The sequence below is a fragment of the Halteromyces radiatus genome (genome assembly GCF_025201355.1).
Source record: "Halteromyces radiatus strain CBS 162.75 chromosome Unknown BX664scaffold_1, whole genome shotgun sequence".
NCBI lineage: Eukaryota > Fungi > Mucoromycota > Mucoromycetes > Mucorales > Cunninghamellaceae > Halteromyces > Halteromyces radiatus.
The window spans coordinates 3,996,499-4,016,526 of record NW_026251687.1 but is presented as its reverse complement, the minus strand read 5'-3'; the positions used below and the strand labels follow the sequence as shown (position 1 = coordinate 4,016,526).

The 20,028-nt window shown below is 32.1% G+C and overlaps 7 protein-coding genes across 7 annotated transcripts; 5 read left to right on the top strand and 2 right to left on the bottom strand.

Annotated features, from left to right (window-relative positions):
• Positions 1-821: 821 nt before the first annotated feature.
• BX664DRAFT_322699 (mitochondrial carrier domain-containing protein) lies at positions 822-2,238 on the top strand. Its single transcript, XM_051543543.1, has 4 exons — positions 822-1,028; positions 1,124-1,154; positions 1,219-1,387; positions 1,466-2,238. Exons 1-4 carry the CDS (start codon positions 929-931, stop codon positions 2,096-2,098), a joined length of 933 nt encoding a protein of 310 aa, XP_051405607.1. The 5' UTR covers positions 822-928; the 3' UTR covers positions 2,099-2,238.
• Positions 2,239-2,712: 474 nt separating this feature from the next.
• Positions 2,713-4,909, top strand: BX664DRAFT_363659 (acyltransferase ChoActase/COT/CPT; the record flags this gene model as incomplete). Its single annotated transcript, XM_051548385.1, has 4 exons — positions 2,713-3,480; positions 3,647-3,862; positions 3,940-3,995; positions 4,084-4,909. The coding sequence occupies 4 exons, from the start codon at positions 2,713-2,715 to the stop codon at positions 4,907-4,909; spliced, it is 1,866 nt and encodes a 621-aa protein (XP_051405606.1).
• A 584-nt stretch (positions 4,910-5,493) lies between these two features.
• BX664DRAFT_322693 (helix-loop-helix DNA-binding domain-containing protein) lies at positions 5,494-7,252 on the bottom strand. The gene is made up of 3 exons (XM_051543542.1): positions 6,353-7,252; positions 6,172-6,224; positions 5,494-6,025 (listed from the first exon to the last, which is right to left on the bottom strand). Exons 1-3 carry the CDS (start codon positions 7,099-7,101, stop codon positions 5,736-5,738), a joined length of 1,092 nt encoding a protein of 363 aa, XP_051405605.1. The 5' UTR covers positions 7,102-7,252; the 3' UTR covers positions 5,494-5,735.
• A 1,534-nt stretch (positions 7,253-8,786) lies between these two features.
• BX664DRAFT_322689 (kinase-like domain-containing protein) lies at positions 8,787-10,920 on the bottom strand. Its single transcript, XM_051543541.1, has 8 exons — positions 10,310-10,920; positions 10,002-10,249; positions 9,852-9,942; positions 9,650-9,780; positions 9,482-9,564; positions 9,306-9,413; positions 9,091-9,231; positions 8,787-9,000 (listed from the first exon to the last, which is right to left on the bottom strand). Exons 1-8 carry the CDS (start codon positions 10,711-10,713, stop codon positions 8,821-8,823), a joined length of 1,386 nt encoding a protein of 461 aa, XP_051405604.1. The 5' UTR covers positions 10,714-10,920; the 3' UTR covers positions 8,787-8,820.
• A 159-nt stretch (positions 10,921-11,079) lies between these two features.
• Positions 11,080-14,048, top strand: BX664DRAFT_377594 (armadillo-type protein). Its single transcript, XM_051548780.1, has 9 exons — positions 11,080-11,396; positions 11,542-11,693; positions 11,801-11,982; positions 12,063-12,129; positions 12,240-12,476; positions 12,546-12,805; positions 12,859-12,959; positions 13,027-13,364; positions 13,459-14,048. Exons 1-9 carry the CDS (start codon positions 11,177-11,179, stop codon positions 13,720-13,722), a joined length of 1,821 nt encoding a protein of 606 aa, XP_051405603.1. The 5' UTR covers positions 11,080-11,176; the 3' UTR covers positions 13,723-14,048.
• Positions 14,049-14,334: 286 nt separating this feature from the next.
• BX664DRAFT_255708 (uncharacterized protein) lies at positions 14,335-14,974 on the top strand (the record flags this gene model as incomplete). Its single annotated transcript, XM_051540427.1, has 3 exons — positions 14,335-14,443; positions 14,594-14,705; positions 14,785-14,974. 3 exons carry the CDS (start codon positions 14,335-14,337, stop codon positions 14,972-14,974), a joined length of 411 nt encoding a protein of 136 aa, XP_051405602.1.
• Positions 14,975-15,451: 477 nt separating this feature from the next.
• On the top strand, positions 15,452-19,762 carry BX664DRAFT_290501 (Rho GTPase activation protein). Its single transcript, XM_051541890.1, has 12 exons — positions 15,452-15,705; positions 15,785-16,026; positions 16,100-16,241; positions 16,330-16,416; positions 16,476-16,921; positions 17,033-17,127; positions 17,198-17,620; positions 17,727-17,793; positions 17,869-17,992; positions 18,072-18,660; positions 18,741-19,529; positions 19,604-19,762. The coding sequence occupies exons 1-12, from the start codon at positions 15,564-15,566 to the stop codon at positions 19,614-19,616; spliced, it is 3,159 nt and encodes a 1,052-aa protein (XP_051405601.1). The 5' UTR covers positions 15,452-15,563; the 3' UTR covers positions 19,617-19,762.
• Positions 19,763-20,028: the final 266 nt, after the last annotated feature.

Here is a 20,028-nt window from a genome sequence, read left to right as displayed (position 1 = left end):
ATTCTCCGTAAAGGTACTTTTTTTTCTTTCTTTCTTTCTTTCTTTCAATACATTCAATAAAACAACTTAATATTATATTTATTCCATTCTTTATATTCAATTACTTGTAACTTTCAAATCAACAGTGAGTCAAAGTCAATGCCACTTTAAGTATACTATAAAGTATTGTCTTTATTTATAAATATTCCCAATTCTTTTTTTTTTTTTTTTTTTTTTAGTACTCATTGAATTTTGAACAAGATATATATATATATTATGAACCAATTTGATATCATTAAGTGGCGTATGCAAACCTTGCAGAAGGCTAAGACCCACCAGAAAAACAGAGAACTGACAGGCTAAGACTGTGCATATTGTTTAGATGATAGTATGAAAAGTCAACAGGATGATATGTATAAAAGAATATTTTGTACAATAGGATGATATGACAGAATGGTATATACGTCGGATGATTTATAACAGGATTAACAGCAGGATGATTCATATGACAGCATAGAATAATCCATTGTTCTATTTGACTAAGGTTTAGTATAGTATCAGTATTATTTGATTTCGAAATAAAAGATATTTATTGAATTTTTTTTTTATATATTTAATAAAACAATATACTATTGTTATTTTGAACCAATTTTTTTTTTTGTTCAATATGATCGTATATGATACATTTGTGGGGAGGAGAGATGACAAGCAAAAATCACGTGGTTATGACTGAAAAATGATGATGTGGAGGAGAAAGGCGGGAAATCCTTGATGAAATGGAATTTGGGCTGACAAAAGCTTCATATGAGTGGACCAATGAATTCAATATCCGAATTTCGATTTTGCCCTTAAACTCTTTTTTCTTTTTTTCTCCACTTTTTTTATTCTTTTCTTTTTCTTTTTCTTTTCCTTTCTTTTTACTCCTTTTTTTTATTTTGGTAAATCCATCATGTCCGCTGAATTGAAAGCCGAAGTTCCCATTTCTCCTGAAAAAATTGAAAAGGCTGCTTCCTCCACTGCTCAATCTGCGAAGTCTTTCTTATCTGGTGGTAATGTTTTTTTTTTTTTTGTTATACTTTTATCATGACTAGTTGAAATCTAACTTTTATTTTTGGTCTATTATGCCGTTTTTTTTTTATTAAAGGGTTTGGTGGTATGGCTGCAGTATTAGTTGGGTAAGTAAATAATGTACAAAGGAAGGTTCATGGTTTTAACATTGTATTTTTTTTTTTATTTTAGTCAACCTTTTGATCTTGTTAAGGTTCGTCTTCAAACTACTGAAGGTGTATATAAGAGTACTGGAGACTGTTTCAAACAAATTCTTAAAAAGGATGGTATCTTTGGTCTTTATCGTGGTATGGCTACTCCATTAGCAAGTATTACTCCCATCTTTGCTGTTAGTTTCTTCGTAAGTATTGATAAATAAATAAATAAATAAATAAATAAAAAAAAAGAGTATTGAATTTATCTATTGTTTTATCTATAGTCATATGATCTCGGTAAGAAGATTGTTACTAGCTTCCGATCTGACAAGACAGAACGTCCTTTGAATTTGGCTGAAATTACTTTTGCTGGTGCCTTCTCTGCTGTACCCACTACATTATTCATGGCTCCTTCTGAACGAGTTAAGGTATTGATGCAAATTCAAGGACAAGGTGGAGAACAAAAATACAAAGGACCTTTGGATGTGGTTCGTCAATTATATAAAGAAGGTGGTGTAAGATCTATCTTCCGTGGTACCGGTGCTACTTTATTACGTGATTCTCCTGGTTCTGCTGCTTACTTTGTTGCTTATGAATTGATCAAGAAAGGTTTGACTCCTGCTGGTGCAAAACCTGATGATCTTAGCTTTGGTTCTGTTATTTTCGCTGGTGGTATGGCTGGTGTTGCTATGTGGTCTATTGCTATTCCTCCTGATGTTATCAAGTCTCGTCTTCAATCTGCTCCTGCTGGTACTTATACTGGTATGTTGGATTGTTTACAAAAGACTATTAAAATCGATGGTCCTCGTGCTTTATTCAAGGGATTAGGTCCTGCTATTCTTCGTGCTTTCCCTGCTAATGCTGCTACATTTGTTGGTGTTGAATACTCTTTAAAGGCTATGAATATGATGTTTTAGATTAGATTATTATAGAATAATATATTCCCCCCCCTTTCTCTATTCTCTCATGATTACTTTAGTATATTTATGGTTATTATTAGTGGGAAAAAGAGATATGATTGGTCTCTTTTTTTTTTTTTTTTGTATTTGTCCTATGGTTGTATATTCTAGAAGTTTTAAAACTAGATAAAGAAATAAAATTGTCTTATTATTATTATTATTCTCGATTTTCAGGAATTTTTAAGTGTTTGGACCTGCCTTATCAGGGCAAACTAACTGTGAGTTTTAAATAGAGCAAAAAATCACTTGTTCTCTCTTCAAACACCAAAATTTGATATTTCATCCCCGACTAAGACATTAATTATAAATTATTGTTCTTTCCTCTCCTTCTATTTCTTTCTTTCCTTTTTTTTTTTTGTTTTTCTTTTGTTAAACATCTTGAACCACTCTCCTTTTTTTTTTTTATACAGTTATTTTTATCAAGATGGCTCTTCGCATGTTAAAGTTAAATCAATTCACCAAAACCTCTTCAAAGACTTCTCTATCATTCAACAGAGTAAGATACATAACCATTCATATTGACATAATTAATCTTCTTTTTTTTTTTTAATACAAAAAAGTCTGTTTCCAACATGACTTCTCGTAGAATGGCTACTGCTGCTCAAGTACAACCCAAGACTCCAGTAGATACCAATGCTCCTGGCCCCATGTTACGATTCCAAAATAATCTTCCCAAATTACCAGTGCCCGCTCTTCAAGGAACTTTACAAAAATATCTCAAAAGTGTCCGTCCTTTGTTGAGTGATGAAGATTACAAGAAAACTGAACAACTTGTCAAGGATTTCGAAGCTCCTGGTGGTATTGGACAAAAACTTCAAGAACGTCTTGTTGCTCATGCAAATAATCCTGAAGTAGTCAACTGGTTGGAAGATTGGTGGTTAGACCAAGCTTATATGGGATATCGTGACCCCGTGGTTATTTACGTCAGTTACTTTTTCTACTATAAGGATGATAAACTTCGCAAGTTACCTGCCACTCGTGCTGCTGCCATGACCACTGCAGCTTTGGAATTCAAACAACAAATCGTCAATCAAACTCTCGAACCTGAATATGCCAAGGGAGAACCTATGTGTATGGATTCTTACAAGTATATGTTCAACAATTGTCGTATGCCCAAAAAACCTTCTGATTATGAAGCCATTTATGATCCATCCAAGCATTCTCATATTATTGCTATGCGTAAAAACAAGTTTTATGTGATCGATACTATTCATGATGGACAACAACTCTCCACTAGCGAATTGGAACAACAATTTCAACGTGTGATTGACTTGGCTGGCGAAGAAAAAGGATCTGCTATTGGTGCTTTGACAGCGGAGAATCGTGATATTTGGACGGATGTAAGTTTATTTTAATGATTATCAAGCAAAAAAGGGGAAAATCGCGGGGTTCCATTTATGTTTACATAAAGCGATATCTTTTGTGTGTTAATGATGTAGTGATTTGTGGGGTCATGGGTGCACAAACGTGAAAAAAATGACCAATACTCACATTTTTTTTTGATAGAGTCGGGAATTACTATTAGCAGCTCACCCCAACAACAAAAATGCCTTAAATCAAATCGAATCTTCTTCCTTTGTCGTTTGTTTGGATGACAGCACTCCTGTGACTCGTGACGAAGCTGTTCGTGAATGTTGGCATGGTGACGGTCGTAACCGATTCTATGATAAACCTCTTCAATTCATTGTTTTTGATAATGGCAAGGCTGGATTCATGGGTGAAGTAAGTTTTTTTTTATATATAGATAAATCTTATCTTACTCATTGTAATTTTGTTTTTTTTCTCTCTCTTTATTATAGCATTCTTGTATGGATGGTACTGCTACTTGTCGTTTGAATGAATATGTTTGTGAAGGGTAAAAAAAAAAAAAAAGAAGGATAACAACGAAGAATATTATTATGAAATTCAAAAAATACTAATTTTTTTTTTTTTTTTTTTTTTAGATTGAAGAACAACACTGTTAACCATGGTCCTGAAAAGATTCGCAACAATCTTCCTCAACCCACTGAACTTAAATTCCATTTGGATAACAAAAGTGAAAAAGCCATCCAATCAGCTGAATCTAATTTTGATAGTTTGATTGCCAAGAATGAAATGACTGTATTAGCTTATCAAGGTTATGGCAAGAATTTGATCAAGAAATTTAAATCTTCCCCTGATGGTTTCACTCAAATGATTATTCAATTGGCCTATTACAAGATGTTTGGTGTGTCACGTCCTACTTATGAATCAGCTCAAACTCGAAAGTACCAACGTGGTCGTACTGAAACTGCCCGTAGTGTTACCACTGAATCTGTTGCTTTTGTCAAAACTATGGAAGATCCTTATGCTACCAATGAAGAGAAGATCGCATCTTTCCGCAAGGCTTTGAAGGCTCAAGGTGCTTATATGGCTGATTGTGTCAATGGTCATGGTGTAGATCGTCATTTGTTTGGTTTAAAAAATTCTTTAAAGTCTAATGAAGATGCTTCTTTGTTCAAGGATCCTGCTTATGCTTACTCTTCTCATTGGTATCTCTCTACTTCTCAACTTTCCTCTGAAAACTTTGATGGTTATGGTTGGGGACCGGTCGTTAGTGATGGTTTTGGTTGTGCTTATATGATCAAGAACAATGCTCTTCAATTCAACATTGCTAGTCTGAAGGATTTGGAAGTCCATGGAAAGAAATTTATCAATGGTACTCATCACTTTAAGCAAGCCCTCGAAGATGCTGCCAATGATTTACGTGATTTGATGGAAACGGAATTGAACGCTGATGCCAAGTTGTAGATTTAGTTTAGCTATTTTATATTACACCAACACTTATTGTATATACATATATAGACTACCCCATTTTATCTCTTTACCTAGTCCTTTCTTTTCTGATTTCTTTTTTATACACCATCTTTATGATAATAAACTTATTTTTTCTGATGATTATCGTGAAGAGCGATCTTTTATTTTATTTATAGTAATGCGCATTCACTTATAATGGATAAAAGATGGGCTTTGCAAAAAGGACATTCCAAGAAAAATGGAAAACGATCCCAACTTCGGTGATGATGACGGCATAAAAGAAACATGTTCGATTTTGTGCAACGACACGTTACAGTCAGACTGTATTCTTCCCAAAAAAAGACATCTTCTCCACGAACAAACCAAGTAGATCGACGATGAAACATTTTTTTTTTTTTTTTTCTATGGAGATCAAATAAAGTTTCAAAGGATTTTAAATTCAACTTGATTACTTCAACTGATTATAGTGCAGAAAATCATGAATATATAAAAAAGGATCATTCTGAAAGAAATTAGACCACAGATGATGTTTTGAAAATGTCAAACCGCATATAAAAAGTGAAACAAAACTATATATTTATTGATCTTAACATTATGGACACACAGAAAGGGGAGGATACATATACAACTTGTACATTTGGATTCATATAAAACACAAAATAACTACTAAAATAAATATATATAGGGGTAATATATAAAAGAGAGGGGAATAAAAAAAAAGTGGTAAAGGGAATGAATACATACATACATACATACAAGAAAAGAGTAGAAAGATACCACTAAAGGACAGAGACAGAGAGAGAGAGAGAGAAAGAAAAAATCATTCTTCATGCTTAGCGACATTGTATTGCTCCAAAATGGATTCCAATTCTCTGACACGTTGTTGATAAGTGACGACTTCTTGTTGTAAAAGTCGAATATGGTCCACAGATTTCCTTAGAATAGCGCCTTTATTTGGTTTCGTCATATTTCCAGTATTGTTTCCACTCATAGAAGGAGATTGATTGCCATTATTTCCTGGATTGGTAATTTCTTCTAACATGGATTCAGGTAATAAACAACCCAATTCGTGAATACGTTCATTAATGTTTTCTCGTCGTCTTCGTTCCACTATTATATAAAAAGGTATGAGAAAAATAGATGTATACTATCCAGGTACGATGTAACACAAAGTAGAAGAATATATCCTAAGTCCTTTTTTTTTTTTTTTTTTTTTTTTTTTTAGGTCAGATAACAAGCCTTATTTCCAAATTTACCTGCATTGTGTGATTCTCTTCGGCGTCTTCGTTTTTCCATCATGGCTTGTAAACTATGAACGGTAAAATGAAAAGATGAAACAAGGTTTTAGTTCCTGAGGTTAGATACTATTTTATTTTTATAAAACTAGACTTTTGTTTTTGTTTGATATTTTTTTTTTTTTTTGAGAGAGAGACTTACTTGACTTGCATGGCATAATCATCTTCTAAATTTTGAGGTAAATCGGTTAATTGTTGAGGATGATGATTTTGCGGAGGTATATTCATAGATAGATGTGTTTCTGTTGAACCAGTAGCTACGGCAGCACCAACGGAAGGAGAACCTATAGAAGATCGAGAGTTGAGATGGAAATCATAACCAATATTTGCAGGAGCCGACATTGGAAAACCAGAAGTAATACCATTAGGATTAGTAGAGACTAAAGAGGATGAAGAAGAAGATGAAGGATAACCAGGTTGAATGGAAAGACCAGATGGATGATATTGTTGTTGTTGTTGCTGTTGCTGTTGTTGTTGTTGTTGTTGTTGAAAAGTGGATGGTTGTAATTTATTTCTTTCATTCATAAGAAATTTATATTGTTTACTTCCAGCTGCTAACATAGAATGTCGTTGTTGTGGATGATGATGAATATCCATGGGTCCAACAAATCCTGAGCCACTATGAGGCGAAGTACCAAAATCGTCATAAAGGCTAGTATCACCCAAAGAAGTCATAGAATAATCTGATGGTGAATCTTCAAACATTGGTAGTGCATGAATTAATTTCTTTTTTCCTGTAGAAGGTTGATAATCCATATCATCCATATCTTGTAAAGTGGTAGACATGGGTGATAAAAAACTTTGAGAGAATGTATCTACATATTCAAGATGGTCATCTTCCAAAGGACTACTATGATGCCAATGGTTATTATTGTTGTTGTTGTTACTCATTGTCTTGTCGAAACGTTGAATGGGCGAACACTAATGAATAATATTGAATTGGTGTTGATAATAGAGAATATATAACAGATAAGACAAAAAATAAAATAATAATAAAAAAAAAAGAAGAAACTAAGAAAAAGAAGAAGAAGAAGAAGAAAAAATTTAGAGAGAAAAAGGAACGATACTATTTTATTTTTTCTTAACCTTTTTTTCTTTAACTTTTTTTTTTTTTTTGCTGCGGGCGGGCTTTGAAACCAAAAAGGGATATTGATTGGTTCGATTGGTTTAAATGGATGGTGTGAACTTGGTACACACATATAAAATGTATATGTAAAAAGTGTTATAAAATTAGGATGGCTAATCTAAAAAAGGAGATAGGAACGCATGATAGATCAAATGAGGCCATTTTTATTATAATTATACTAGTATTAATAAATAATAATAATAATAATAATAAAAAAGTTGTACACTTTTTTTAATTTAAAGAGGTTGAATATAGTAAAATTGGCCTGTGCTTCATCATGATATACAAATGACTTAAAAAATAATAAATGGTATCATAGGTCACAATACTCTCTTTATCTCTATACGGACACATTATTTCCCCGAGGTTCTCTTTTCTTTTTAAAAAAAAAAAAGTCTGCTGAACTTTCTTTTTCTTTCATCTGATGTAACCCCATGAACCAAAAAAGTAATACTTTTTTTTTTCTTTTATTATTACACAAGTCGCATGAACAGTGCGCATTCAGGTACAATATATTATTATGGCAGAATACTTAATGATTATCCTTGAAAATTATTGAAAGTTGAATTTTATTTCATGTCATCATATCAAAATAGGACATGTGAACTCACTTTTTGAATAAAATGAATAATTTTCTTTTTTGACAGATAAATTTGTATTAGCGTCATTTCTTGCATGAATTTATTTAATCATCATCATTATAGAATTATCATATTAACATCATCATCTTAGAAAAAATCATCACCTGCAAAACGTGCGTCATCGATTCTTACTATCTTTTTTATTTATTTATTTATTATTTTTTATTTTTCACTTCTTACTTCCATCTCTTTTATTTTTTTTCTTCTTTTTATCAGTTTATTAAGCATCCGTTTGATAAATGAATGAATAGATTCAAACGATGATTTCTAGTTTTTACAAAAAGAAAAAAAAAAGAGTTACACAACAGACAGGAACAAATCCAGTCATAGTGTAACATCACCATTGTTTTTTTTTCATCTCTGTCTCTTTGAAAGAACAAATCGTCGTTCAATACATCATCAGTTGCACAAACCTGCTCGATTCACTCGGAATTTCAATTTATTACAGTGATTCTTATGATGATCATGGAGTGATTATAAAAATCTTATTGATGGAACCAAATCGCATAATAAGATGGATGATTTACTATTTTCAAATCACATCGTTATTTTAGAATTCTGTGGAGTCACATAAATAGTCATTGACTATGTGGATCATAAACATTATCATTTCATTGTAAACAATTCATATTTATTGCATAAAACTATGAGAAAGAATATTTTTTTTCCAAATATTTATACTTGTAAACTAAATATTCAATAGGTGATGGATAAAATAAAATGATAATAATAGTAATAAAAAAAAAAGCTAGTTAAAAAAATGATGCTTGTCATAAATTCTATAGGAATATCATTTACTATTCTAAGCATATATATATATATATATATATATATATATATTCATCACGGGTCATTTGATTGCTTGCACAGTTGATCATCCAAATATGAGCGACCGACATAACTAAAGTTTTTGAAATAGGCTTGCATTTCAGTATCTAAAGTTGTAAGTGAATCAATAGGGGTGTCCTTGATAATTTCATCAGTAAATTTTGCATCAAAGTTTTCCGCCAAAATAGGATCAGTCTATCACCATTTTTGGAGAAAGTGTGGAGAAAGGAAAAAAAAAAAACGTTAGATTTTTTTTTGTTTGTTTTTCAATCTAATATATTTTACCACAACAGGAAGAATGGGTGGAGTCAATTCCCGTGCCTTGAGTTTCTGCCAATCCACTTTGCGGAAAAATCCATGTGATTTGATGCGTCGAATGCCATCTTTACCATTTCCCAATCGAACATTTGGATTTTTGCGTAAAAGCTATCAAGAACAACAAAATAAGAAGAAATTAATAATATAATATAATATATTTATATATATCATTTGTTTCATACTCGTGTCAATAGATCCTTTGCATCATTAGATAAAAAGTACGGTAATTGTAACTTTTTCTTTTGAATGGCATCCAAAGTTTTCTTTTTATTGGCTGATCTAAAAGGAGTCTATAATCAATAAATCATATAAAAGTGAGTTGAAATATGATATATTTGTATTCAATCATTCAGCTTACATAGCCAGTCAACATCTCAAACATCAATATACCCAATGTCCACCAATCAACAGAGTTGTCATATGCCATTTCCATTAATATTTCTATACATATAAATAAATTATATCAATATCATTTTTCATCCTTTTTTTTTTTTTTTTTTTTTTTTTTTTTTTTTTTTTTTTTTACCTGGAGCCATGTACTCGGCTGTACCACATATTGTACTTGTTCTTCCATCTAATGATACTTTACTTAAACCAAAATCAGTAAGTACAACATGGCCTTCAGCATCCAACAAGCAGTTCTCTGGTTTCAAGTCTCTAAATAATGTACAAAATAATAAAAAAAAGAAATTGAATATCATATGATCATCTATTTATTATTGGTTTACCTGTAGACTATGCCAAGACTATGTATGTGTTCCAAAGCTAATACAAGTTCTGCCAAATAAAATCGAGCAACATCTTCAGAAAACATATATTCTATAAATAAACTTTTTAGTAAGTGAATTCAAATTGTTTTTTTTTTTTTGTCTATTTACCCGTAGCCATGTGAGTAAATAATTCACCACCAGGAGCATATTCTAATATCAAATAAAGACGATCATTTGTTTGGAATGCATACATCAATTGAACAATAAAAGGATTTCGGACTTCTTCCAAGATTTGACGTTCAGCTTTGGTATGTTCGGCATTCTTTGTATGAACCATTAAAGAAGCTTTTTTGAGTACTTTCATAGCATATAATTGTCCAGATTCAATATGACGACAAAGCATGACTTTTCCATATCTATATAAAATAATCAAGTTTCAGAATATGATATATATATATATATTAATAATCACTTACGCCCCACGACCAAGTAATTTGATAATATCAAAGTCATCCAAACTAACTTTTCGTTTTTTCTTCATGGTTTGAATATCACCAGTTGTAACAGAAGAAGAGATGAATGATTTTCTACCTAGTTCCACTTCATAAGTAGTTTCATTTGGTTGGATCAATGTTGGTTCAGGAGCGTCGACTTCAGAAGAATAACCACTTTCAATTTGTTGAGGAGGTCCAGTCATGATAGTAGAAGCAGTAACAGTATTGGTAAAGGAAGGTAGTTCATCTTTCATACTATTGGCGAGTTCTTTAGTTACAGAATCCAAAGTCAATTCGACAAGAGAAATACTATTATTGGTTGTAGTACTATCTCTTCTTAATGGTCGTAAATTGTCATCATCGTCGAATTCGAATACGGCACTCATGTCTTATAAAATGGTGGTATCAAAGATAATAATAATAATAATAATAATAATAGAGAAGGGAAAGTCAAATAATAAAGAGAGAATATAAGGTATTATTTATGGAGTAATGCACAAACGTCGAGGTACAAATCCAAGCTTAAGAAGAACAGTGGAAAAAGTCATAAATCAAGATCAACAAGGAAATTGTCTCAAAAGAGAAAAGAAAAAAAAAAGTGAAAAAAAAAAAAAAAGAAAACCCCTCTTTCTTTCTTAAATTACCTTTCTGTTTTTTTTTTTTTTTCTTTCGAATACCGCACTGGACGTCATTCAACGGTACTTTTTTTTTTTTTTTTTTGGAGTTCGAGAATCATTTTTTTCCTTTGCTGACCGCACTTTTTTTTTTTTTGTTTCTTTTCTTTTTCATTTTATTCTCTCTTTCTTTATCTATACAAACATAGATTTGTTATAACAGTTTACTTAAAATATGGAAATCGATACTACTACACCACCTGACTTTATGGATGAAGATCCAGTCAACACCACAGCTATGGAAGAAACTGATTTATATTCTGTCGCTGTTTTGATTGACGAACTAAAACACGAAGATATTCAATTCAGACTGAACTCTATTAGCAAATTAGCCATCATCACCGAAGCCCTTGGTCCAGAAAGAACAAGGGATGAACTTATTCCTTTCTTACAAGGTAAAAAAAATAAAAAAATAAAAAAGAGTAATATAGACGCGGAAGGTTTTATTATTATTATTATTATTATTATTATTATTCACTCTCTCTCTTTATCATTTTGATATCTTTTTATTATCTTATTGTATCTCCTTATTTTGGTTAGAACTAATCGATGACGACGACGAAGTTCTTGTAGTTCTTGCTCATGAACTTGGTCAACTTACCAATGCTGTTGGAGGTCCTCAACATGCTCATGTATTACTTCCTCTCCTTGAAAATCTATCTGCAGTAGAAGATGTTTCTGTTAGACAAAAGGTATTATTATTATTATATAACAAAAAAAAAAAAAAGATGATGAAAGGATATGAAAAGCATTACTTAGTGATATTCCCCCTTTTTTTTTTTATATGTATAAAATGTAGGCTGTTGAATCTCTTTGTCAAGTTGCTAATGTCTTGACCGAACAACAGTTATTGGAACATTTTATTCCTTTATTGAAACGATTGACTTTGGGTGAATGGTTTACTTGTCGTACTTCAGCTACTGGTCTTTTTGCTGCTATCTATCCCAAATGCTCCAAAGATACTCAAGTTGAACTTAAAGGGTAAAGAATCATTTATCTTAATATCTATTGATCTATTAACATTTTCTCTTATTTGGTTTGCTATTGATCACATATTATAGTCTATTCAAGCAACTGGTAGAAGATGATAGTCCTATGGTTCGACGCGCTACTGCCAAAGCCTTGGGTGTAAGTATCCTATTTTTTTTTTTTTTTTTTTTTTTTCAGAAGAACGAATAAGACTGATACATTCCTTTTTTTTTTTTTTTTTTTTTTTTTTTTTTTTTTATCACATCAAGGTTTTCGCTACCAAAGTTTCCATTGAAGATGTATTCAGTACAGTTCTCCCTTTATTCCAAACATTATCTGAAGATGATCAAGATTCTGTACGATTACTTGCTGTTGAAAACTTTACACCTTTCGCCGGATTTTTCAGCAATGAACAAAAAACCCAACAATTATTACCTATTTTCAAACGACTAGCCGAAGATAAAGCCTGGCGTGTTCGTTATATGATTGCATCAAATTATGTAGAGGTAAGAAAATAAAATAATATTTTGAAAGGATAGATTGAATACTTATTCTACTTTTTTTTTTAATTATAGATTTCTCAAGCCTTTGGAGATTCACTCGAGGAGGAATACTTTACAACAGCCTTTATCAATTTACTCAAGGACAATGAAGGTGAAGTTCGAACTGCTGCTGCAAGTCAACTTCCTGGTTATGCCAAACTCGTGGACAAAACCGTCATTTTGGATAGATTACTACCTTGTGTTCGTGATCTAGCTGTAGATGAAAATCAGTATACTCGCGCTGCTCTTGCAAAGGATATCAGTGGATTGGCACCTATTGTTGGTCAAGAAGCGTAAGTTGATTAATATATAAGTAAAAGGCACTCACCAATTTATTTATTTATAGAACTACCGAATATCTTTTGCCTACATTTTTGCAACAACTTACTGATGAATTTCCCGATGTGCGACTGAATGTGATTTCAAATCTAGATGTGATCAATAAAGGTAAATAACTTTTGATCATTTGAAATAATGTGACAAAAGTTTGTTGATTTGATTTCTTTTTTTGTAGCTATTGGTGTGGAACGATTATCTCAAGCATTACTTCCAGCTATTATGGAGCTTTCCGAAGATAAACAATGGCGTATTCGTTTGGCTATCATTGAATACATCCCACTTTTGGCAAAACAATTTGGACCTACCTTTTTTGAAGAAAAATTATTGGATCTATGTATGTCTTGGCTTCGAGATCTTGTATTCTCTATTCGAGAAGCAGCCACCATCAATCTACAAAAGTTGACAGATGTATTTGGTCCTGAATGGGCTAAGGCAGTGATCATTCCTCGTGTATTGAAAATGACAATGGATGAAAACTACCTTCATAGGATGACTACATTATTTGCTATGACAGTAAGAAGAAAAAAAAAAAAAGAAAAGCAAGAATATGATAATGAGAATGAATTTGAGACCCATCTTAAATATTATATGTATATACTTTTTATAGGCTATGGCAGAATCTTTATCAGTACAAGTGATTCGTGAAGATGTATTACCTACGGTGATCAGCTTATCCAATGATCCTATCCCAAATATTCGATTCAACGTGGCCAAGTCATTGGAGACCTTGATACCCTTACTGAAGAAGAATGAATCAGCAGCTGGATTATATGAAACAACTGTCAAACCTGCCTTGGAAAAGCTTAGTGAAGATATGGATGGTGATGTCAAGTTTTTTGCATGTCGTGCTTTGGAATGTGGACAACAATAAACTGTGGTGATTATTCATTAGTAATAGTTTGACTTCTTTTTATTATTATTATTATTATTATTATTGTTATTATTGTTATTTTTATTATTATTACTACTATTTGGCGGTTTTGAAGACTTTGGTCAGCGTGAAAGATAAATAACAAAAAAAAAAAAAAGGGGTTGTGTTTATACAGTTAATTTCCTTTTTCGGGACTTTTTTTTTTGTATTGATCTTGTCTCTCTTATTGGTTTATCGTTTTACTTTATCTTTTTTTCTACTATTTGTATTCAATTGGAACCAAATAAAAGAAAAAAAAAAGGATTGGGAAGACTCTATAGTGGATGATGTTGAACGAAACTCTTTTATATGGAATGAATGAACCTTTTTTTTTTTTATGTAATGGGATGTATTACTGCTATTCTTGTAAGTTATGCTCCATTTAAATTCTCCGTTATTATTATTCATAATAGTAAATGGATTTGCTATTGTTATAATGAGGAAGATGACTGATTAAGGATGATCATAAAACCAACCAGGATAAATGGCATTTTTGTACCTTTTTGAATTGTTCATACTACTTTTTTTTTAATTCTTTTATTTTTCATATACTAATATTGTTCTTTTCTTGCCATGGCAAAGTATTCGTCATTGAAACGATTGGAAGGGTTGGCAGGAAATAAAGGACTAGATGATTTACATTTACCAACTATTACAGATGCCAATGCTGAAGATGTAGTGGGTAAGATTCAATCCATTATTCTTATCATTAAAATCAACTTTTTTTTCCCTTTTGTTGAATCATCATCATCATCATTCAGGATTGCAAGGTGAGTAAGAATAAGGACAGTAATCATTATAATGGTAGTATTCATAATCATCTCTTTCTTAGGTCGGATCAGATTACAAAAGAATGATCGAGTGGCTACAAGTACTTGGATTGATTCACAAAGAACAACTTTATTGGCATATGAATATCTTTGTCATATTGGAGAAGCAAAACAGTAAAACTAAAACTAAATAATAATAATAATAATAAAAAAAGAAATCGTATGACTGATATGTCATTCTATATTGATTTAGATGGATTGAGGATTGTATTCAAGAAGAAATACCACCAGTCATTCATTTGGAAGAAGCTTTAAGAAATGGTATTGTACTGGCCAAACTGGCTAATTGGATTGTACCTGGTTCAGTGCGTAAAATTTTCTATGTAAGTCAACCTCTACCTTTTTTTTTTTTTTTTTTTTTTTTTTTTTTTTTTTTTTTTTAATACTCATCATTTATTTTCTAACAGGGTCAAAAACTTCAATTTCGACATTCTGACAATATCAACTATTTCTTTGGTGCTATAAGATCTGTGGGTCTTCCTACTATTTTTTGGTTTGAATTGACTGATTTATATGATAAGAAAAATATTCCTAGGGTTATTTTTTGTATTCATGCTCTCAGGTACCAATCATTCTTATTACATACATACGACTATTAACACGATAATACCTTTATACGGTAATACGTTCTCCAACTTTTTTTTTTTTTTTTTTTTTTTAATAGTCATTTACTTTCTCGACGGAATATTGCTCCTGATATAAAGAATCTAATAGGCCATCTTCACTTTACCAGTAAGTGCATATATACTTAGTTATTCTCATTTCAGAAAAATGATTCGCTATCGGCAAATAAATTTTAGCCAATGGTCGAATAATTTTATCTAAGGTCATATTTGCATTAAAAAGCCGGAACTAATTTTTTTTTTTCCTCTCTCTTTCCCTGTTACTCTCCAATTTTTTTTTCCTCCCCTTTCTATTATAGACGAAGAACTTCATGCTACTCAAAAGGTGTTAGATTCTTCTGGTGTTCCTATGCCAAATTTTGGAACGTTAGGTGTTTCCTTAAAAGCTGAACTTCAAGAATACGATGACGATCCTCAAGGTGCAAAGACTCCAGAATTAGTCAATGGTGAAGATGAATCAGATGAAGAAGATGTTTTGACTCAAGAAGAAAGTAAGTTATTATTCGTTTTATTTATTTTACATTTATTTCTCTGTCATGAATTCATTATTATTATTATTTGTTATTGTAGAATGGCAACAGTACTGGACATCTGTGGAAGATCAACGACTTCAAAAGTTGATCCTGTGTCAATCTTGCATACGACGCTGGCTCACAATCAAGCACTACAAACAGATGAAGGAACAACTCTATAGTACATGTATACAAGATTCTACTGTACAACTTCAAGCTCATATACGAGGTTGTCTAGTTAGATTTCGACTTGGGCAACGACGACAATTGTACACTGAATCTATTACCTGGATATGGAAGGTATCGTATGACTGAAAAGAAAAAGAAAGGGCAATATGTAAATTGTATATTAACCTTTTATGAATAATGATAGTTTCAAGCAATTTGCCGTAGATACTTAGTCCAAAAGAAATTATCTGCAAAGGCTAATCATTATTTGAACAACATGGATAAAGTCATCAAGGTTCAACAACACGTGAGAAAACGATGTCTCAACAGGAAATATGAAAAATTGGGTAAGAATAATCTTTTATGATAGCGAATTGAACGAAAATAATCTCATCTAATTCTTTTCCTTTTTCTCATTGGATTAAACATTTATAGAAGTAGATAACAATCCCACGATCGACACGGTACAAACATTTGTCCATCTTTTGGACGATAGTGAACTGGATTTTGACAGCGAAATAAGTATGCATTTTAACTGATTTTTGTATGTATATATGAACTAATATTATCTTTTTATATAGATTTGGAAGAAATGAGACAACAGGTGATTGAACGAATTCAAGAAAACAATCATCTGGATGCACATATCAATTCATTAGATATTCAAATAGCTTTGTTTTTGAGGAACGCCACTACAATGGAAGAAGTCATGAAACATTCTGGAGCTCTCAAGAAAAAGAAGCAGCGCATATTGAAACAACAAGCAATGAAAGGTCCTTCTCGATCAGATCCACACTCATTGAATGGCATGGATAAGGCAAGCAGAGAAAGATTGGAATTATATCAACACTTGATCTATTTACTACAAACGGAACCAAAATATCTGGCAAGATTATTATCAGCTCTTACTCTTCATCAGGTTGTGGGACGACATACGATATACCCGCTGATTGAATCCACCGTATTATCCTTATTTGGTTATACAACAAATGCCCGTGAAGAATATCTTATGATCAATCTATGCAAGGTAATAAAACCAAAATAAATGAAGATTATATCCACTTATATTTCCATTATCACCCCTTGCTAACCTTTTTTTTTTTTTTTTTTTTAAAAAAAAAAATCTCCATGACTACAGTATTGTATTGCGGAAGAAATCAAGGGGGCACATAACGTTCAAGACTTCTTACGCGGCAATTATGCATTCATGAAATTGATTGTACAGACCAATAGGTAACAGAGGTTTCAAAACATCAAGAATATCGTGTTAATAACATTTCTTTTCTTCTCTTTGCTTTTTTAGGGGTGCCAAAGAACGTAGATTTTTCAAAAAGCTAGTTCGACCTTTGGTGACTATGGTGATTGAAAACAAGGAACTGGATTTGGAAACAGATCCTATCAGTATTTATCAAAAAGTCATCAATGAAGAAGAATCAGCTACAGGTCGACCTACTTCTCGTCCATCTTCAGTGACAGCACAAGGTGCTTTAGCAGATAAAGAGGTCAGAAACAGATTCATTTCTCACTTGCGCAATGTCCGGGAAACAACAGAAACATTCTTGACAGCCATCATATCCTCTATCGACGACGTACCTTATGGAATCCGTGTTATTGCTCGTGAACTTCGCCTTACTCTTGAAAATACTTTTCCCTCAGAATCTCGTGAACAAATCACCAAGATCATTGGCCATTTTATCTATTATCGTTATATGAACCCTGCTATTATGTAAGTACGACTACAATTACCTTTTTTTTTTTTTTTTTTAAAAAAAAAAAAACATGCTCTATTAAATTTATTCATTGTTTCTTACTTTTTATTTATTTTATATTAGTGCTCCAGAACAATACGACGTGGTGGATGCTGTCATTAATCCTGTTCAACGTAGAAACCTTGCTGAAGTAAGCACACAATTCTTCAACAATAACAATAATAATAAAAAGGTTAACTGGCTTTTTCTTTTATTGCGTTGACAGGTCTCGAAAATGCTTCAATATATTTCAAGTGGACAGGTTTTTGATAAGGCAGAATATTTCATCAGTCCTTTGAATGATTATGTTCTGGAAGCTGGTGATCGGTTTGCTAATTGGTTTATGGAAGGTAAGAATTGAATAATAATATGGAAATACATCCATTTGGGAACTAAATAATGAATTTTATACATTATCATTTTATATAGTAACCGAAGTGGAAAGTCCAGAAGCCTATTTTGATATGGATACTTTGACTGATCATACCAATACTCGAAAGCCGATGGTTTATATGACTCCAATGGAACTGTTTCATTTACATTACGTACTGGAAAACAACATGGATATTTTAGAACCTGGTGTTAAGGACGTGACCATCCGTAGGAATGAAGGTGGAACTCCTCTATCTGACTTGTTGACATCGCTTGGACCCTCTAGTTTTGGACCAGATCAAACCATACCAAATGATATTACTGTTCGTCTTACACTTACAAGTCATCGTGATGATTTACCTGTAGATTCAGCAACCTGGCTTCGACAAGCCATCTTTGATACAAAACGTCTGGTAGTTTATGTCATCAAACATCAAAGTGGACCAACTTTACTTGATATTTTGCAAGCACCTGTGGAGCAAGAACATGAAAGCAATTGGGAAAAATTCAAACAAATAGAGTTCTTGGGTACTACAGCTGACGACAATGATAACAAATCTACCTTCAACAACAGTAAAACTATGATGGCAGCGAAAAGACGGCTTCTACAATTGATAGCATCTGAAACGGCTCTGGATTTGTATTGGTAAGAATGATTATGAGAGATGTGATATATAAAGATAAGAGATATAGTTACTCATTATATATTATTATTATTATTATTAGTTGTACTTTTGAACAATTGAAACAGCTGGCTTATCGATTTGTAGTCCATTTGGAACGATGCAATGTGATTAATTCAACGAAAGGTTATCAAGATGTTATCAACATGATTGCTCGAGATATCACTGGAAAAAATGCTAGACGCCAAAAGAGAACACGTGAAGTATCTAGGATGAAATCCATTTTGGCTCATTTACAAACCAAATGTGATTATTTACTGGAACAAGGCAATCAATACGAAGATTATTTGAATGGATGCATGACAGCAATGGCCAATAAAACATCGAAAAACAACAAAAAAACACCTCTATTATTCAGCCGGCAATACTTCCATATTCGAGAAATACAGAAATCTGGATTTGCCGTTCCGCGGTTTGGATCATACAGGTATACAGCGAAGCAGCTTCATGATCGGGGTATCTTGGTGAATATAGATTATCCTGGTATCAAGAAAACAAGGTATGATCGAATTGCAATGGTATTTTCTATGGATCAAGCAGGTCTTATTGCGGTAGAGGCAAGATATGCTAAATGGACAAAGAACAAATCCGTCACTCCAGCTGGTGCAGTGATTAGTGATAGTACTAGCAGTGTCAATTTAATGTCTCCTTCTATCTCTTCAACCGGTATCTATACTGTCAATCCAACAACGAACATGATGATGGGATTACGTGTGGATTTGCGATACGAAGATTTATTACAAGCTCAATTTGAAGGCACTCAAATGATCACCTTATTGGATGATGCTGTCAAGGTGAATTTGAATCTTTTGATCTACTTTATCAATAAGAAGTAAGTATAAAGAAAAAAAATAGCATTAGTATGATTTATTGCATTACTTATTTCTTTTTTTTTTTTATGGATAGATTCTATTCCTAAAGAAACAGATTTACCTAATTTCTCTTTAATCGTTGGGGTCGTAGTTATATATATATATATCAGTCTATTTTATAGTTTATTTTATTATTAATTAGTTTATATTATCTTTTCTATTCCAATTTTTGTATTCCAAATAAAACCGTCTGGTCTCCATTGGAGTTTTTTTTTTTTTTTTTCTTTTTTTTTTTCTTTTTTTTTTTTTCGAAATCAATGTGGCGATTGACCGATGATTTGATAATGCAAAAAAAAGGAACAAGGGTTTTTGTGTAACTGGTGTCTGTATTTCGATGAAAACTAAGAATTCTTTTAAGGTGTCCGTTCCAAGATCAGATATGATAAAGTTCTTTAAATAGGGAATCGTCCATATTAATCAATTTGGCGCATCCATTCTATCGTATTCATCTACACCCAG

Coding starts and splice junctions, on each gene's coding strand:
- BX664DRAFT_322693 (XM_051543542.1), bottom strand. CDS start 7,101: ATGAGTAACAACAACAACAATAATAACCATTGGCATCATAGTAGTCCT. Junction 6,225..6,352: donor GATTATGCCATGCAAGTCAA/GTAAGTCTCTCT, acceptor TACCGTTCATAG/TTTACAAGCCATGATGGAAA. Junction 6,026..6,171: donor AAGAGAATCACACAATGCAG/GTAAATTTGGAA, acceptor TTTATATAATAG/TGGAACGAAGACGACGAGAA.
- BX664DRAFT_322689 (XM_051543541.1), bottom strand. CDS start 10,713: ATGAGTGCCGTATTCGAATTCGACGATGATGACAATTTACGACCATTA. Junction 9,232..9,305: donor CAAAGGATCTATTGACACGA/GTATGAAACAAA, acceptor TGTTCTTGATAG/CTTTTACGCAAAAATCCAAA. Junction 9,001..9,090: donor CACCCATTCTTCCTGTTGTG/GTAAAATATATT, acceptor AAATGGTGATAG/ACTGATCCTATTTTGGCGGA.
- BX664DRAFT_290501 (XM_051541890.1), top strand. CDS start 15,564: ATGCCAAATTTTGGAACGTTAGGTGTTTCCTTAAAAGCTGAACTTCAA. Junction 16,242..16,329: donor CAGGAAATATGAAAAATTGG/GTAAGAATAATC, acceptor AAACATTTATAG/AAGTAGATAACAATCCCACG. Junction 16,922..17,032: donor TTATGATCAATCTATGCAAG/GTAATAAAACCA, acceptor CCATGACTACAG/TATTGTATTGCGGAAGAAAT.
- BX664DRAFT_377594 (XM_051548780.1), top strand. CDS start 11,177: ATGGAAATCGATACTACTACACCACCTGACTTTATGGATGAAGATCCA. Junction 11,694..11,800: donor ATGTTTCTGTTAGACAAAAG/GTATTATTATTA, acceptor TATAAAATGTAG/GCTGTTGAATCTCTTTGTCA. Junction 12,806..12,858: donor CCTATTGTTGGTCAAGAAGC/GTAAGTTGATTA, acceptor ATTTATTTATAG/AACTACCGAATATCTTTTGC.
- BX664DRAFT_322699 (XM_051543543.1), top strand. CDS start 929: ATGTCCGCTGAATTGAAAGCCGAAGTTCCCATTTCTCCTGAAAAAATT. Junction 1,029..1,123: donor GAAGTCTTTCTTATCTGGTG/GTAATGTTTTTT, acceptor TTTTTATTAAAG/GGTTTGGTGGTATGGCTGCA. Junction 1,388..1,465: donor TCTTTGCTGTTAGTTTCTTC/GTAAGTATTGAT, acceptor TTTTATCTATAG/TCATATGATCTCGGTAAGAA.